Source organism: Galeopterus variegatus, unplaced genomic scaffold, assembly GCF_000696425.1.
Source record: "Galeopterus variegatus unplaced genomic scaffold, G_variegatus-3.0.2 Scaffold253, whole genome shotgun sequence".
Lineage (NCBI taxonomy): Eukaryota > Metazoa > Chordata > Mammalia > Dermoptera > Cynocephalidae > Galeopterus > Galeopterus variegatus.
In genome coordinates, this window is record NW_007726364.1 from 249,807 (window position 1) to 268,711 (window position 18,905).

The following is an 18,905-nucleotide window of genomic DNA, read 5'->3' on the forward strand; positions in this document are numbered from 1 at the left end:
CCCCCTCGGCGCTCCGGGGCTGCTGGGCGCATACAGATGTGACGCCCCTCCCGGGCCGGGCCGCAGCGCGGACAGGGCACTCCGGCGGGAGGACGTCCAGGCCACGGCACCAGGCCGTTTCTGAAGAGCGGGCGGGAGGGTGCACCTGGGAGCGCGAAGCGGCCAGCACGCCTCCCGAAGCAGACGAAGAGCGAGCGCGCGGTGAGGCGGGGGATTAGGAGCCCATTGCGGAGAGACCCGGCTTCCCGTTCCCGCACCGGCTTTTTGGACTGGTGTGGAACCCCAGCTGCAAAGCGGCGGCATTTTGGGAGCCCGTGAAGAGCATGGCAGCGGGTCGGCTGGGGCGGTGCGCTTAAGGACGGAATAAGGGTCCAGGGAGCCCGCAAGCCGGGCCCAGGGAACGGGTCAGGGATGGAGGCACGACATCGGCGGGAGGGCGACAGGGAGCGGAGCCTTTTTTGGGAAGCTTGTTCAATGTGGCCAACAGAACGAGGGGCTCTCGCCCCCTGGTGGCAGTTGTGGGAAGCACCTCGAAGGTGGCGAGCAGGTGACCAAAAGCCTAATCTAATCGTGCACAGTGCACAGGACCGGGAACCGGATCCTCCTAGCCCTGTCAGAGTGCCACCACGGAAACAGGACGCTCCGTTTCCCTTGAGGAGTCAGGAAGATCCGTGGCTTCGGGCTGGTTAGAGCCCAGGAAGGGATGGCGCAGTGGGAAGTCGCTGCTCCAGGAAGCAGTTGTCAACCTAAGTGAGGGCAATGCCTGCTCCATGCTACAACTATCCTCTTCAATTTGGTTTCTCACCCAGGCCCTGCCCAACGCAAGCCACTCACACACTAATTAAAACTAAGTCAGATTTTATTTTTTTCCATAGACCACATCATTTAATAATAAAAAAAATAAAAATAAAAATTGAACAAAAGGAAAGGTAGGATATAAAGTGGAACCGGTGGGCTTGGTGGACAAGAGGCAAGGGCTGCAGGACAGAAGAGACTGGGAACAGCAGGGGCCCTGGGACTCAGGAGGAGATGCTGATTCAGCTCATAGGTGACCCAGTCCTGGCCCCAGCTGTTCCCAAGAGGAGGCTGTGGAGTACCCAAGGGCGATGGTGAGCAGGATGGAGGAAAAATCAAAGAGGTTTGGGGCACCTGGCTGTTCCCCGCCTCTGGTCAACCACCTCCCTCCCTAACCTAGCTCTTCCCTCTCAAGACTTAATGGGAAATGAGAGGAGAAGGCTAAGTCCCAAGAGATAGGTTAAGGGAGGGTGTGGGGGGGAAGGATGGCCACTGCTCCATTTGGTATGTGGGGACAGGTGGCAGCCATACTTCAGCACTGGGCACAAGGTGTGAAAGACCCCTTGGGGTTCCAGGGTGGTGGAGATTGTACCTATCCCTCTGTGGCCTTTAACCCCCTGGGGCAGAGTGGCTGGTACCTGCAGCTCTCCTAGTATTTTCCCCGCTAGCGGCGCCCACCCCGGTCCCGCACAGGTGTGCTCCGACTCCGGCTTCTGCTGTGGCGCTTGGTGTCTCTACGATCCCTCTCCCTGCCTCGTTCCCGGTCCCTTTCCCTATCCCGATCTCGGTCCCCCCTGTCACGCTCCCTTTCCCTCTCTCTCTCCCTGTCCCTCTCCCGGCTGTGCTCCCGACGTTTCTCTCGCTCCAACTGACGGTTCCGTTCTCGCTCAGCTTCCTTCTCCCGCTCCTTCTGCTCTTCCTCTTCTTGCTCCTTTCGCCGCTTCTCCCGCTCCTTGGCTCGTTCAGCCCGTTCTGCCTCCTTCTGAACGATCTGTAGCCAGGCAGGAAAGGCAGAGAGTAGGCATCTCAGCCCTGCTCACATCAGTCCCGCTGTGTCCATCTGTGCCTGGACCCTGTACTCCTAGGGTGGGTGGGTGGGGCCCTAAGCCACAGCTCCTGTCTCAGAGCACTTCTCTCCACACTTTCAACTTTTATATACATGACAGGTGCTAGCACCATCCATGCCCGGCCTCTGGAATTTCCCTAGCTACCATCAACCTAGACGTAAACAAATCCCTTTTCTCTTTAGTTGAGCAGCATATGCCTAAAATTCCCATAAGGCCCATCACTAAGAAACCAAATTAAAAAGCAGAAAAGTGGATGAGTTTATAAAACAGATTTCTCAGATAACTAAAATCAAGTTCCAAGAAGCTTGGTTAGCACAGCTAGCTTCCCAGACACCCACAAACCTCAGTCCTGTCTTTGCGTCCCTCTTTACACCCTTGGGTTTGGTTTTTCTATGGCATACTCATCAACTGTTTCTTAAAACTGCCTTGCTGTGATGCTTAGTGTCTTCCCTTATGATCCTAAGCTAATACCTGGCCTACTCACTCTTGTAGTCATGAATCTCCCCCTTGCACTGACCTGGAGCCTTGATGCAACTCTGAGCAGGGCACGAAGGAGAGCACTCACCTGGCTGTCAGTCAGTGGGAGCCAATAGATGCAGGGAGCTGCCTTGGTTTTCCGGAAAAGGTCATCCAGCAGCTTGGCAGGTGGTTCCTCCTGGGCTTTCTCTGAGGTGGAAGAAAGTCAATCAGATTTGATGCACATGATCCTCTGTCCCATCACATTTGGGTCCCTTTCTCAACCACCAGTGGGTATGTGTGCCCACATACGTAAGTACCTTTCTTCTCATTCTTCTTTTCTTTAGACTTTGCACGTTCCTTGCGGCGGCGGTCACGGGACCGTGATCGGGAACGGGGCCCTTCTCGAACTTTGTCCCGATCCCATTCACGCTCCGATCGAGTTCGCTCCCGCCGCTCCATTTCCCGTTCCCGCTCTGCCCACTGTTCCCGCACCGCCCGTTCCTGCTCCCGCTGCTCTGCCCGGGGGTGCTGTGGTGGCTGGACTGGGGGTGGGGGCGGGGGGTGTAGGGGCCGAGGAACCCCCTGATCCTCGGTCTTATTTTCAGAGGGACGGTCCACCAAGAGGCCCCGGTGATAATCCAGCTGTGGGCAGAGGAAGGACAAGAAGTCAGGATGGAGAAATCATTCCTGCTGAAGGTGCCCAGGTACCAGGGGTACAGACACTCTGAAGCCCCACGGTTCGACTAAAGGAACCAAGGTAAGGGGGGGCAGGAGAAAAAGGGAAGAACAGAGCCTCTGTGACTGCAGGTTTGGTCAGGATTTCAGCTGGAATCTAGCAGATAATGGCCTCCCCCTGTTCCTCCCCTCCTTCCTTCCCCTAGGTTTCTTACCTCATCTTGCTCAGCATAATCAGCACAAAGGAATTTGGGATTGGACTGGGGCCATTTGACCCCATGCAGAGCTGTGCGGGTGGCAACGGCTTCCTCTACTGTGGAGTACTGGTGGAGGAAGGGAGAAGGCAGAGGGTCACAGTGTTTCTTCAGGCCTTCCCACTTGCCCTAGTCTCACACAGGAGGACACAACCTGCCCACATCAGTCACAAAAGGAGACATATGCCACAACCTACAGAATCAGCTTCTTCCCCTCACCGTTACAAAGCAATGAGATTTGATCTTGTCAATCCAGAAGGCCTCTTCCACTAAGGTTCCTGTACGCCCTAACAGTTCCTTCAGTTGGCCTAAAGTGAAGGGACGAACCTGCCAATGAAAATGGAATTTCAGGGTCTTGAAGAAGACAAGAACATTCATATACCGAGTCTTAAGATTTCCTAAACTGCTGTCAAAGATGTCTAGCTTCAAAGTTTGTGTGAGGGCAGAGGTTAGGAACCCTGTAGTAGGAATGTGGGAAGAGTGGTAGCAGGAACTGAGGCATTATGTGCCAGGCACTCTGTAAATCCTCAAAACAACCCTGGCACGGGGACAGTTTTTCCTTTCTCGCCATTCTTCAGAGGAGAAAATAAGTAGGTAGCTTACTCAAAGTCAGTGAGTAACTGGCAGATCTAGGAGTTGAACCTAGGAAGTATGAGTCCAAAGCTCAAGCCCAACAAGTCTGAAATGGGGAAAAAATAACTTACCAAGTTGGAGATATGGACGATGTTACTGATCTTGCCCCGGGGCGGGGAGGGCACCTGGGCAGTTCGGACTGGGTCATCAATTGTAATAGAAACTCCGGACTTCTGCTGGCTAATGGAACGTCGAGTTAAGGTATCTCCTAAAGTCACTATCAAAGACAGCACAAGAACAGTTTTCAGTAGGGACAGTGCTGGCTCTTTCACTTCCAATAACTCTCATCGCTCTCCTTTTTTTTCCCTACCAAGCAGCCACTCTTCCATCCAAATGTGCTGAGCACCTATTATGTGCAGAGTACTGTGCTAGGCTAATCTCACTGCGGAGATTCAAAGATTAAACAGATTCAAACCCAGGCCTCAAATAGTTTAACATCTAGAAGGAGATGTCAGATACAGAAAAATACTGTAATACAAAGTGGAAAACACTGAATGCCTTAAGACGTCCAAATGAAGAGCTCTGGGGATTCAGGGAGCTGCATTACGTTTCGCTCACAACATGTCACCCACCTTTCTTTACTTCGTGCTCCACAGGTGGGGGCAAGGCCACCTCTACTGACACCTGAGGTGGAGCAGGGGGTTCTGCTTCAGGCTCCTTCTCTTCTTCCTCTTCTTCCCTCTGCCCATTCTCCTGGCCCTCTGCAGGTACCACCTATAAAGGTATCAGATAAAAGAGGGGATCTGTTAAACACCAAATTGGCATTTTTTTTTTTTTAGCTTCTGGTTCCCTGGTGAGAGAGAATGGTAGAGTCAACCCAGAATGTTCTTTTCATGAGGGGGGAGATTTCCCAATTCAGTTCAGCTTCACCAGATCCTGGGATTGTTAGCGGCTCAACTTTGCTTCGAGGAAAACTATGGCAGGAGTTGGCAAATTTTTTCTGTATAGCGCAAGATAGTAAATATTTTTGGCTATTGAGCCATACAGTCTCTGTTACAACTACTTATCTCTGGTGGTGTAATGTGTGAGCGGCAAGAGGCAAGAGTAGAGTTGACCCTTGAACAATGCAGGAGTTAGGAACACTGACCCCCTGTGCAGTTGAAAGTGCACATACAACTTTTGACTCTGCAAACACCTAACTACTAATAGCCTACTGTTGACTGGAAGCCTTACTGATAACATAAACAGTGGATTAACACATATTTTGTATATTATATGTATTATAGCCTGTATTATTACAATAAAGCTAGAGAAAACAAAACATTAAGAAAATGTCTTTATTGAAAAAAATTCACATATAAGCAGACAGACCTATGTAGTTTCAAGGGTCAACTATAAATGAACTGGTGTGTTTGTGTTCCAATAAAACTTTATTTACAACAACAGGAAGCCAGCTATTGGTAGTCTGACATCTGAAAGTGCCAATTAACCCAATCCTATGCACAGGTGAGAGAGATTCCTTCCAGGACTTTATCTTAGCTCCATGGTTTACAACTCTGCATCAACTGCCCCCTCCTCCCCTGACACTGGGATGCAGGAGCCTTACCTGAGTGACTGTCCGGCATATTTTCAGCCCCTTGTCATGGGTCCCATCGTCGCCATTACGCTCTGTCTCATCCTCAGAGATGCGGGAGTCATCAGCATGAAGATCCACAACAGCCTCCTGCCCCGCCAGGGGTTTGATGTCGGGGATGAGGCTCTGGGACACAGATATACCCCCCACCCCGTTACACTGGGCCCATGTCTACTCCCACCTTAATGTGCCTCATCCTCCCTTCCCTGGCTCCTCCCACCTCACCTTGAGTGATTCAGTGGTGATACTGATGGAGGGTTTCTTCTGTGTGGTGGCTGTGCTGGCTCCCCAACGTCGTTTCCGACCAGGCTGGCCCCCCTCTGTGTCACTGTTTCCAGCTGGCACCCCCTTGGTAGCTGCTGTCCCCAAGAAATAGGACCCAACAGTTAGATAGTCTCAGGCCCTCTGCTGGTTCACACCATAACACCCACAGGTTGCCTTTGGCTGCAGTTTTAGCAAAAGGTTAACTTAAGAAAATCATTTTTGGGGATTGGAGAAAACATTGCTTCAGAATGAATAACAAAAGGGCTGGAGTCTCCCCTCCTGACAGATGGAAACTACTGATTTAAAAGCAACAACGGAGAGGTAACTAGTTTGGTGAGTAGTTTAAACTTTCAGTGGTAGGTAGAAATATCTAACCTAGTATGGGGAAGAAAGATTGAGAAGGACATGGGAATACAGAAGAAACAAGAAGACTATGTGATACTAAAATCTAAGAAAAATTAATTTAACATCATAACGTGATCTGGTCGGGCCGGCCCCGTGGCGCACTCGGAGAGTTCGGCGCTAGGAGCGCAGCGACACTCCCACCGTGGGTTCGGATCCTATATAGGAATGGCCGGAGCGCTCACTGGCTGAGCGCGGTGTGGGCGACACCACACCAAGGGTTGCGATCCCCTTACCGGTCACGAAAAAGACAAAAAAAAATGTGATCTGGTCATCCTTTAAGTTGACTTTCACACTGCAGATTGATATTTTAAGTTATAAACATTTATTTCGATTTTGTAATGATGAGCTCCTCATTGGGAAAATGTTAAAAATGTTACTGTTTGAGGAGTGGGGCACCTTGGAAGCTTTCTTAGAATAAAGTATAAATTAGTAAGCATTATATGGGAGTCCCTCAAACTCACTGCTGGTTCTGAGGGTTCAGATACCTGAAAGAATTAATGTCCCTAAGACTAGTTGGGAAATGGTCTAAGATACCTCACAGTGTATCTCATTAAAATGAGACTGGGGAAATATGACGGGGTTGTCTAAAGTTTTCAAATTCGAAATAAGACCCTACATATGCCAAGAAAATGCGGATTTGCCAGATGGAGGGGGTGGGGCAGGAGGGAGCAGGACAGGAGGGTGTGAAACAAGAATATTGCTGAGGAAATGGAAATATATTTCTCTATCAACGCTGATTTCATGGTATTTCTGACCTTTATCAGGGATTCAGGGCTAGACTTACAGACAACGGAGATCTTCCTCTTGAATGATTTGGGCAGCAAACTCTGTATAGAGAAGAAAAGGGGAAAAAAAGAGAAAGAGAGACACCCCACAGAGAGGGGGGAAGGAGGTTAGATGAGGCAGTCTTAGCATAGGCTTCAAAGACACAGAGAGAGAGAGAGACACAGAGACAGACAGAGACCAAAACAGAAGCGGCAAACGGCAAAAACGAAGCAGAATCAATGCAAGTTAGAGAAAAAAATAAAACTAAACATCACAGCAGGGAAAAGTCATCTAGTCCATACCACACTTTTGTATTAGCTTAACCAGAAATAAGCTGGAAGAGGAATTCAGTAGCTTCTCAGCCCTTTAAAGATGTTGGTCATGCCCTCTTCCACTGTCTCTATGGGTCACGAGGACACCAAGCCCAACAAGCTGTACCCAGAAGTGGGTTATCTAATCCTCCCAGGTCCTTCCTTACTAACTCGAGGAAAACACGAGGAAACAAGGAAAATCAACTTTGGGATTGCAACTTCAACAAGGCAACCCTCCTCCTATCCTCACTGACCAGCCTGAAGTCTACTGACAATGGCTTTGAGACACTTGGACAGCAGACTGTCATGACTGTCCAGACCCCCACCACACTGTGGAAAAGGGCAGCACCAGACCCACTGGAGATGAGGCTCCTGAGCTAAGGGCCAGCAGAAAGAATTTGAAGGTGTCTTTGGTAAAGGAAGGTTTTTATGAAGGACAGACTGTCCCCAGAAAGATTCCCAGACTTTCCAATCACCAGCTCCAGAAGAGCCTTATGGTTTCCTCTCCAAACAGGGCTTACGCCTTAGAAGCCCTGCCAAGGACCAGGAGATAGCTTTGGGGCAATTTTCTGCCCCAAATACTAAGTGGGAGAAACACTATGGACAAAGTAAAAAAGAGGAAAAGAGGGAAAAGGGAAGTAGAGTATTTTTAGATTTAGGTGCTTATTTCTGGAAAAACTAAGACCACCCTACCACCCTTCTTAAGGGTAGGGCAGGACCCTTTTGATGAAATCCCTTTTTCCCAGCCCCCCAGCCCCGTCATCTAACCAAATCTCCTTGGTCTCCGTTAAGGGCCAGCCTGAACCCTAGCCAGGCCGCTCTCGATGGGTAAGTTAGTGAGAAAAAAAAAAGTCTTAATTAAAACAGGAAAAACATGAACCAAATAAATAAAAATCCAATAAAGAAACCAGAAAAATAAAGATAAAGAAAAAAATTAAAATAAAAGATTAAAAAAAAGAAGAAGAAAATAAAGAAGAAAATAAACTAGGAATATGACAAATGTTCCAGGTACCATCTCACACCTGGGATCTTCAGTTCAGCCAATCGCACCTCACTGTGTACTGTATCTAGTCAACCGCCGGTCCAATCAGAATGAGCCCTCCCTGCTAGGCGCTGTGCAATTGGTGGGGGGTTGGGTTGGCAAAAAAGGTGGGCGCACGGCGTGGTAGTCAGCACGGCACTGCCAGAGTCCTCCCAGGGGCGCAGGGGGGGCGGGAGGGAAACGTGTGGGGGGACGCTGCCCAGTTTCCATGATGTCAAGACAGTTCACTGGTGGTGGCCAAGCTCAGCGAGGGGTAGAGGGGAAAAAAGGGGCAGAGACATCAGTCCTGGCCCTGCAGGGGCATCATCTTGCAGTCCCTGAAGAGATGACCCGTGAATAGCAGAAATGGTCCTTGCCTTTTACTGTGACAGGCAGGCAGGACCTATGTCCACCAGTGGCAAGCTGCAGCAATACCACCACCCAATATTTGGAATCCAGGTGTTGACTCCAGAGTCCCTTTCTCCTCTGCCTGTAACTGGGAAGGGGGTCCTCTCACCAAGTGGGATCATGGAGCCTCTGATGACGGTAGCCTGGGGTAGTAGGTGAATATCCCCCAGGACCTGGCACACATTCAGCAGCAAGGTCAGAATACTTTTCTTCTGAGAATTGTGGGTGGCATCTCCTCAGGGACTCCAGCTGAGACCGTGGTTCCAGTCAGGTGGATGAATGAGCCCCTGCCTCCAGAGATGGAGGAGAAGTTGGAGCAGCCAAATGCTGCCCTTCACCATGGACAACAGGGACCAAAGGAGAGTCCATCTGATGAGCAAGTGGTGATACATGGGCTGGGCTGTCATCAGCATTAAATCCCTGGGGCACAGACCCTAGACTCCTCTGCAGGGCTCCTAGTTGTCACGGTGTAAGCCGAGGGCTCCACTCGGTATTTAACAGCATGGCATTGTAATCACAAACACAGACTCTTTAGGAGGTCTTGGTGCCCTAGATGGGGATCCCAACAGTCTGTAGCAAACAAGGCAACCCACAGTCCTCAAAAGGGTAAGGGCATGTGGGCAGGCGCCCCAGCACTGGCACAAGCTCTTCTTGGGGTGTCCCAAGTAGGGAGATGATGCAAGTCCACCCCTTTCCAAATGCTTTTTGTTTTCTCAATACAAGTCTCTCCAGAACAGTGCTCTTCTTGGCCCCCTGATGTAAGCAAGACAGGGAGGCAAAGGGGGGCCCATCACAGGAGCCCGTATACATGACCCCCTCTGGCCAAGACACCTGGACAGCAGACTCGGCTCTGATTGGGCAGCTCAGTAGCAGCGGGTGGGTCCAGAGGAAGAGGCGGCATCAGCGATTGGCCAGTTGGGCAGGGTTATATTTTACGGGCGGATTACCGTACATGAGGTACTTGGACAAAGTTTTACGGGGAAGAAGGACCTTGTAATAAATAATATTCTGCACATCAAATCACTTTCACCGGCCCCCGCCCCCGCAACACACACCAGAGAAAGGCTACACACACAACAGTCCCTCCCACCATGTTACCCCACTCCCAAACCCAGCTAATTCTTTACCTATTACTTTAAGAGCCAAGAAGACTTCGCTGGCTCTGATGGGGGGAGCCCCCTGAATTGGGTGCAGGACACAGGTAATATATTTGCCAAAAAAGGAGGTAGAGGGGTCACAGATATGAAGAAGGGGTCTTCTGGATCACCCCAAGTGCTGGCTTCTAAACAGCTACAACTCTGTACTGACACCACTGGGGGGCAGATGAGGAACAAAAAATTCTTCAGCATGGCTGGTCTGGTGAGAACCACTCAAAGTCCACTAGGTGGCGCTGAGCTTCCATCAGCCTTCTAAAAAGGAGGGAAAGCTAAAGAAATTACCAAGTGGGGAAGCTGGAGAAGACAGCAGGAAAAGCTAAGCCTGGGTCTTCAATAAAGGGCTATCAACGGGCTTTCCAGTTAGTTATAAACTTCTAGGAGTCTGGACTGCACTATTTCCCCAACAGGGAAAGGAGAACGAATGAGCCCTGTCCCCATCACAAGGGGGTCTCCCTTGCTAAACCAGCGAATTCTCCCTTGGCCCTATCCTGATCCAAGTCCCTGCCTCATCCCTTCTTTAAGTTATCGCACTGTGTAAAGAGGGATCAACAGAGCAGTCTACTCTTTCCCCTAGGTCCACTCCTGCCCACCCACCCCAATAGGTGGCTTGCATATTTACCTCTTTCTTCTCCTCATCTTCAGCAGTGCCCTCCGGGCGGTCGTCATTGCTGACTTGGTCTGCAATAGGCAAGGGAGGCTCTGGAACCTCATTTTCAGGTCTGTTTTCACTTGTGTCCATGGTCACTTCCTCCTTCTCCTCACTGACAGGATAGGGAGAGGATGGGAGGGAAGGGTATAAAAGAACCAAGGGGAAGAAAGAGCCAGATGTTAGCTTTTGGCCAGGAAATCCCCATGCTTCATCACTTGAGTGGGAATGGAGGGGCTGCTTTCCAGATCTGACTAGAGACCTTACCCCCATGGGAAGTGTTTTCCTTGGGGAAAGAGCATAGATCACAGTAACCATATCCACCCACTGCCCAAATGGGATAAAGCTGTTATGTGTGAGGTTAGGAATCCAACTGTTCTTAGGTACTAATTCACCAGATTACTCATATGAAAAGGGGAAACACCCTCCCCTCTGAGAACAGTCCCTCAAAATTGACTGTGATTTGCCCATAACCCATGGCCTCCCTATCCCCTGGCTGGAGGCACCTTTATCTAGCAAAATTGCACAAGAAACTAAGGGAAGCCTGATTCCTTAAAAAGATGAGAAAGAATAGCCATGGCTGTGGCAAATGATCCCACCCTTGAGTTTAATCAACTGCTTAATAAATAAAAGGCTGCTGACTGCTGACCCACAGGATCTGGAGACACCAGGAACCGAAAAAATGGTGGTGGGGGGTGTTGCAGGGAGAAAGTAGGGCTAGTGAGGGTTCAAGCTTCAACAAGGACCATCTCTTATCCAAAAGGAAAAACTAAAACTGCTGGAGAGTATGAAACCTTGGAGAAGAACTAGGCCACTTTTACCTGCTCAGAGGTGTAGGAACTGTTCTTACATTCGGCTTTCACCCAGCTTCTCCCACTCCCTCATTCCAACTTCCAAGAGATAAAGAGAGCAGGCCTCCCAGTCAGGACACACCCTACCCCACACCATGCAGCTCTCCCCACAAACACAACCCACTCCCCCACTCTTAATCACAAAATTAGCCCCCATTTTAGGCAAAGAATCCCAGAGACTCACTTGAGGTAAACTATCTTCCTATCTTTGTTTTCTGTCTTCATCCCTAACTTCTATCTCTAGTCTCACTTCCTCTCCCACCCAAATACTGGGCAAAAAAATCAAATCAGGATTATCAGGGGCCTAAGTCTCAGGAGAGGGGAAACCAAGCCTCCCCAGGCCAATAACCACAACCAGAAAATTCAGCATTCCCAACAGGCTGACTGACACTCAGAGGTCAGAACAGTCTCCCTAGAGCAGTCAGGGAGGGATGCACCGGTTGGGGGGAGGGGAAATCGGAACTGTGCCCCAGCTAACAGGCCCCCACAGAAACACGCGACTGAACTGCTTAAATGTAGAGAAAAAGCTTATCAAAAAAACAAAAAACAAAAAAACCTACTTCCCACATAGAGAGAGCAAGTGGGGCCAATTAAATATCGGGCAGGAAGGACAAAGGGGGAAAGCGGAATGACTGAAAACAAACCAAAACGAAAGACGGAATAAAAGCCACAGGGAAGAGAAGGAAGATGAGGTGAGGTAGAGCGGTGGGGAAAAGAGGTACACGGAAATGTGAAGCTCTCACCCTTCTTTGCTTTCTGATAACATGATTTTTTTTTCTCCCCCTGGAAGTGCTGTTTATCCCTTTCTGGAATGGAAGAAATAACAAAAACCAAACAAAAAAAATCCTAAAAAAAATTTTAAAACACCACCTTTCTGGTCCCAAGATCCCAACACCTCCTCCCCAGCCACCCGATCCAGAGAGAGAAAATCAAGATGCAGCAACCGGGGATACAAAAAATGGTAAATGGAAGGGGAGGTGGTGGTGGTGCGGAAGCTAAAATAGATCTGGCTTTTAAGAGATAAGCGTTAAGTCCTCACGGCAAACCCCGAGTTCGGCTCGACTGGTCTCTCCGGAGAAGGAGGAGGAAGAGGGCCAGGCTGCTGGTAGTGGCTGGCTCTATTGTACTGGCGGAGCGGCAGCGATCAGCCGGAGACATGCAGGGGAGCCATCTTGCCACTTACCCAGCAGCCCGTGTGTGCGGATGGGGGAGGGCCCTGCTGCAGCAGGGGAGGGGAGAGAGGCGGGAGGGAGCTCAGTGAGAGCGCGTCTCAGCCTCCGGCAGGCCACACGGAGAACTGCCGGCTCCAGAGGCCGGCCGTCTTTTCTCAGGTTACAACAGCTACTGAGGCCTAACCCCACAGGGCGAGGGTGCTCTCTCCTGGTCTTCCCAGGGGGCGGGGAGGGGGCTGGGCGGAGAGGACACACAAAGTTACAGCTGCTTGATTGGAAGATTCCAGAGAATAGAAGGAAGGAAAACAGCAGAGTTGGAGTGAAAAATGATTAAAGGCAAAGACAAAGTTGAATGATTAAAGAAAGAAAATAAAGCCTCCGCTCCTGCAGGATGGAGAGGAACGAGCAATTTATTTTTATTTTTATGTTCCCCCCCCTACCCAGGAAGTTAGGTATGGAACACTGAAACTACAGCAGCCAGTCAGATGGTCAAGGTGGAGAGGTGGGATGGGAACTGTCACTATCCAATCACTACAGTAACTGGCTGCTCATCCCTCGCTATGACTTCAATCTGTCCTTTTCCCAGGGATGGTGGAGGCAGGTGGATAAGCAGGGAGAGTTTTTTTGAATTACCAGTAAAGGGGGTGGTAGGGTATCTCTGAATAGATGACAGACAACTTTGTTTCATAGAGTCTTTAATAAGGTCAACCCTGCCCCAGGGTCCACTGGAGCCAGAAAGGAAAATAATAAACAGGGCAAGAGGACCTTGGGTAGCTGAAGCTCGAAGGCCACTTCTTGGAGCAAGGGCTCCAAGGTGAGGGCTCTGAAGAAGCCAAGACACTGAAGTGAGTGTTATGGGGGTGGGGGTGGGGAGGAGAGGAAGATAGCTGGGCAGAAAGCGACTGGGAACTAAGTGGAAAACGTAGTCATGGGCATCTTCACCACACCAAATGGTAAGTGGGAAACAGACTCTAACAACTCAAAAAAGCACTCAGTAGATACTCAAAATGCTTATTTGTTGCAAAGGTGCTCCTTTTGTATCCCCGCTAAGACAAGCTTTTGAGAACGCAAAAGCTCGGTATCTCGGGGCCGGCCCGGTGGCGCACTGGATAGTGCGCCGCTTGGGAAGCGCGACCGCCGGTCCCCGGTCCAGTACGGGGGCAACACTGAGGGTTGCGATCCGTTGCCGGACACGGAAAAAGACAAAAAAAAGCTCGGTATCTCATTTGTAACACCAGAGCTCTTAGCCAAGAGTGAAATTTTCTTCCTGCTGCTTATAACCTTTCTCTTTTTTTGTTTGGCTGTGGGCCAGTCCAGGGACCTGAACCCTTGACCTTAATGGTGTTCTAACACTGCACTTAACCAACTGAGCTAACTGGCCAGCTCCTGCTACTTAAAATCTTCAACTTACAGGCTAACTGCATGCTACGGTGGTCATCTTTATACATTACTTTTTTTTTTTTTTTTTTGGTGGCTGGCCGGTACAGGGATCAAACCCTGGATGCTGGTTATACATTACTTTAAAAATTCCCTTTCACATAGTGGTCCCTGTCTGATCAGAATAAGAGTGAAGACTCTGGAGTCAGACTGGCAAGGGCCCAATTCTGGCCCCAGCCCCACCCTCTTACAAGCTGTGTTATACTAGGCAAGTTCTCGATCCTCTCTGTTTCCTAATCTGTAAAGTGGGGACAGTAACAATACCTATCTCATGGAAAAGTACAATAAGTGTTAGCTCCCAAGAGTCTCACTTGGATGACACCCCAAGGTACATACAAAACATATGCACACTTAACAGGCCATTATCTCACTTGACGCTACCTCTGGAACTTTTTTGAGTTCCCTCAGAGTAGACTGCTCTTTCTCTGATGCAAAGCCATTCAGTGATTGGCATAACAGGTTCTCAGCAATGCCCCATCACTCTGCAATAATAACAGCTACTTTACTTGCCTCCCACCTCCACCCTGCTGAGTTCCTCAAGCGTAGGGACTGCATCCTTTGACCTCTACTCCAGGGCCTAACACAAAGAAATGTTCCATAAACATTTCCAAACTAGGGTGTCATTGTGGGTACCAAGTGGATACTTACTAAATGCTTACTAACCTAAAAATTTTCTTCTTGAAAATTTTTTTTGGATAGAATTCCCATAGAGAATATTACCTCACAGAAAATGTTACCTTCAAACACTGTCAAATAAATGTTCCCTGTCCACCCACTGTCCTAAAATATTTTCAGCTGCTAACACGCCTCTATAGAAGTAGCTTATTTGGAGGTAGAATTTTCTGTTATTGGAAATTCTATCTTCGTTTTTAATAATAAGAATTTTACCAAGTTCTCCTGGGCTTTCCTGACACAAGTTTCTGCTTCCTAGTTCTCTATAATCAGTTCTGTTGGATCCAAGAATTCCCAAGACTTTATTTTCAGATAGTGAGGAATCCTTGAAATTGTCCCCAAAGTGGACTCTATCTACTTGCAGGACCAGTTCTAAAGTCTTGTTAGTTATGTGTCAGAGCCCCACACAGCTTTTCTATCAAATCCCTTTTAGACAAAAGGGAATCTCTCTTCACCCTTAAATTCTTGCACAAATGTTCCTGAAATCTTTGCAAAATCCATGAAATTGCACGGGGAGTAGGGGGTGGGGATATCTATCCATAATTAAACAGCACACAAAGCATCTGTAGCACAGAAAAAAAGGCTAGAACTACTTGGAGGCTAATAACATCACATTGCAATTCACATGTGAGTATGAATGAGATTCTTTCATGGAAAAGGAAAATTCCTACAGGCGTATATGTTTGAATTTTAGTTATTACAAAAAATTCATGAGGAGCTGAGGAACTGATGTGAAAATTTAATAAGAAATAGTGGGACTCAATACCCTCAGGAGCATACTAGTTCCAAGAGAACCGAGAAGAGTATGATTTGGGGGGGTTGGGGGGTATGTCCTTAGATACCAATTTCTCAGTGAGCCAACTCTACTGATGACAATAAATTCTGCTTTTTAAAATTATGCATCATTTGGGATATTGGCATTGTAGGTCCCCTGGGAAATATCAATTACACTGTCATATTGGTTTAAAGAACCATTTCCTTTCTCCTGCATAGGCAAAAGAACAAATATGCGTGGTACCAACAGCCTAAAGCTGCTATTGCTTGTTAGATCTGTTTACACAGGGAGACTGTATTTAGAAAAATTAAGGTTTGAATTTACTACAGTTGAATGATACAGCTGCACACATAAACAACTCCCCCCATTCTTTTTTCTCCCTCTACTTTTTTTAAATATAAAAGGAGAGTACCATTAGTTTCTCCTGTATGAGAACATTTGTGTTATATCCATAGCAGGCAGAAGATAGGATTTTGAGAAAGGGCTCAAATGAAATAGGACTGAGGGCCCACAAATTCCTGCTCCATACAATGAAAAAGACACCTTACCTCATAAATTTAGAATTCCTCAGGCAACAATCAGAATCAAAATGGATTTAGCCAAGCACAACAAAAAAGTTAGACAATCTCTTCCAAGTGGTGAGAGGTCCTTGAGGTAAGGTCTAATCTTTTCCTTTCTTTCTTTTTTTAACACTTTACTGCTCTGTTTTTTAAAGTCATGTGACTTCTTGTTGAGACAGACAGGAAAACCAAGGTTAGGCCACAAATGGTCTTTGCCATTTATCACTGTTGATCCCACTTTTATAATTGGCCGGGGCTCTAGAGGTCTGCCAGGGTCAACACTAGAACTCTAGAGGGTAGGAGACCAGGAAAAGTGCTGTAGATCAGTTGTAGTAGGCCTCCAGAAATGTAGGCAGACTTCTCAAAGATTCATTTACCCAGTCCTATGCCAGAATTGCCTATGGGTTTAGGTCTTCGGGCATATCTTTTTGTTAGGCTGTGGAAGAGACCATCTGGCAGGGAGGTAGAAGGAAAGCATGTAAGAGGGATATGTGTGAGCTATTCCTGAGTGCAGTCTGGACTTCTAATCTATAGAATGTTCGACTGAAGCTTGCCTAGGCAACAATGGACAATCTCAGTATTTGCCCAAAGTGCCACTTGCCTATCATCTTGTCAGAATCAATGTGACTAGATTATCTCAGTCATAAAATAAAGATCAAAGCCACCTTTACCTGGGGAGAAAATTCCGTATATGAATCCAAGCTTCGTTTGCCCTGGACTTGCATGGGAAACTCCAGAAATAAGGTGCTTCAAAACAACATAAAATGTCTTTTGGTTGCTAGGATCTCAGAAGACCCAAAGAATTTTAAGGCTAGCAAGGATCTTTTAAAAAAATTGCTTGCTTCTCAAGGTACATCGGAGGCAGTTCCTCAGACCCAATTAGTAGCAGGTTGTCAATACCCACTTCCAAACTACCGTTATACAAAGGGCATGATGTCCTCCGTGGAATGGGGGTAGAGGAGGGCAGATATTGTCTGGTTGAGGGATATGGAAGGGAAGATGTCACCCCATTTCCTCATCGATGGTGTAGCTGGGGAATCCTGAACACCTTCCAGAATCCGCTGAGTTTTCACTTTATGATCCTAGAAGAAAAACCCCTTTCCAAAGGATAACGTACCCATTCCAATAGGGAAAAACAAAAACTTCAAAGGAAGTAGAGTGTACTTTTGGCTTCCAAACCAAAAATGTAATGGCCACAAGATGGCAGCAGAGGCAAGAACATTAGAATGGACAGTAGCAAGAATATATCCCAAGGCAAAAGCTATATAGTAAGGAGTATAAAACTATCATTAAAGTCACAAGGAAATGAGATAATAAATCATGTCACCTACCCACCACCCTCCAAAAATCAGAGTTAAAACAGTTGGAAACTCTCAGAAGAGTGTAAATTATTAGATTATTACATACTGGGAAAAATCATACTGGTACTATTAGTGTTAAAATGACACAGGCTGGCTGGTTAGTTCAGTTGGTTAGATCACAGCCTTGTATCACCAAGGTCAAGGGTTCTGATTTCCATACCAGCCAGCCGCCAAAAATAAATAAAGCCACTGTCTACACAAGACATTCTCCAAAGCAGTTCAGGCTTCCTGATGTCTAAAAACTAAAAAATCTTATTCCCATAATGCTTCATTTTTTCATTTCCCAGTAGACTTTGAAGCCAGAAATTTTGGTTCAATGGCTTCTTAATTTATAATACCTACCTAGATCAGAATAATGAATGACATACCTATTCAATTAGAGATTTAACCTGATATAAAAGTATTTCTCTAGAGCTGGCCTGTGGCTCACTTGGAGAGTGTGGGGCTGATTACACCAAGGCCAAGGGTTTAGATCCCTATGTAGGGATGGCCGGTTAGCTCACTTGGGAGAGCGTGGTAGTGATAACATCAGGTCAAGGGTTAAGATCCCCTTACTGGTCATCTTTAAAAAAAAAAAAAAAAAGTATTTCTCTAAGACTTAATATAAAGATTCAAAATCTCACATTAATTGTGTAAATAGTAAGATCAATCAAAGGGTCTTAGTGGCCCAAGAATAAACTTCTGACTTGATAGGGACTTCATATTTTGTTGTACTGTATGCCGTAAGAGCTAATTAGGATAGACTATGCTTAATAAAATGACAGGTAGCAATCAAGGAAAATGCACAAGCTAAAAATAGCACCCTGCTGTGCCTCTCTTTATAGACCCCTCAATATCCTTTACTAACACTGTGTTTCTAGGCTCAGATGTAGTTGGTAAATATAAGTTAAAGACTGAGTTAAGATGCCTTGAGTCAATTCTCTTACACTGTCTTGAGTGTGGAAGAAGCCTCTGTTGTCTGCTCTTTAAAGGAGTTGACTATCTTGGCTGGATCATCCCAGATGTGTTTTCCTTATGCACTGACCACCACTTTTCAAACTACCTTAAAAGTTCTGGTGGCAGCTCCCAACACAGTAACTGAAGTTTAGCGTTTGTCCAGATAAAGCTCTGCCTTCATGTTTTAAAAGGAAACTAGGACTGCTTAGTCAAAGAACCCTAGGGAACAAATAACTATCCCACGCTTGTAGTTCCTTGTTATACCCCAGTAAAGATATATCACTTACACAGTATGATGAATCCCTTCTGATTCTGGTAGATGAGAGGTCTGTGTCTCTGAGGTTTGGGGCTGTGTGGCAGCTGGTGGCTCTGCCTCTTCAGCTTCACACTTCTTTGGGCTCCCCTGTCAGGAGACAGCAAAAACAAACGTAACAAAGTACTTAAATCTGCTTGGTTCTTTTTCTTCCATCTGGAGCCGGAAAAGGGAATGGCAGGGCATACACAGTACTAGCTCCACACAGCCCCTATATTTCATTTTAGAACACGGACTAGAACATGGCTTAAAGCATGTACTTCAAGAATGTCTATGCCAGCAATCACTTCATTAGAAATCTCTTTTTGAGAGAACTGAGAAAAGGTTTTCTTTGGGGCAGATAAAAGGTGGAGTTCTTTTTTTTTTTTTTTTTTTTTTTTTTTTTTTTTTTTTCC

At 47.3% G+C, this 18,905-nt stretch overlaps 1 protein-coding gene across 1 annotated transcript in view; it reads right to left on the minus strand.

Moving 5' to 3' along the window:
- Nucleotides 1-837: 837 nt before the first annotated feature.
- Nucleotides 838-18,905, minus strand: part of ACIN1 (apoptotic chromatin condensation inducer 1) — a 32,933-nt gene continuing 14,865 nt past the window's right edge. The window contains 12 exon segments of the mRNA XM_008566569.1: nt 838-1,786; nt 2,428-2,528; nt 2,639-2,963; nt 3,212-3,319; nt 3,470-3,577; nt 3,955-4,100; nt 4,456-4,597; nt 5,430-5,582; nt 5,682-5,815; nt 6,910-6,952; nt 10,407-10,548; nt 18,485-18,600. Of these exon segments, the coding sequence (XP_008564791.1) occupies nt 1,460-1,786; nt 2,428-2,528; nt 2,639-2,963; nt 3,212-3,319; nt 3,470-3,577; nt 3,955-4,100; nt 4,456-4,597; nt 5,430-5,582; nt 5,682-5,815; nt 6,910-6,952; nt 10,407-10,548; nt 18,485-18,600 (1,845 nt within the window). The 3' untranslated portion in view covers nt 838-1,459.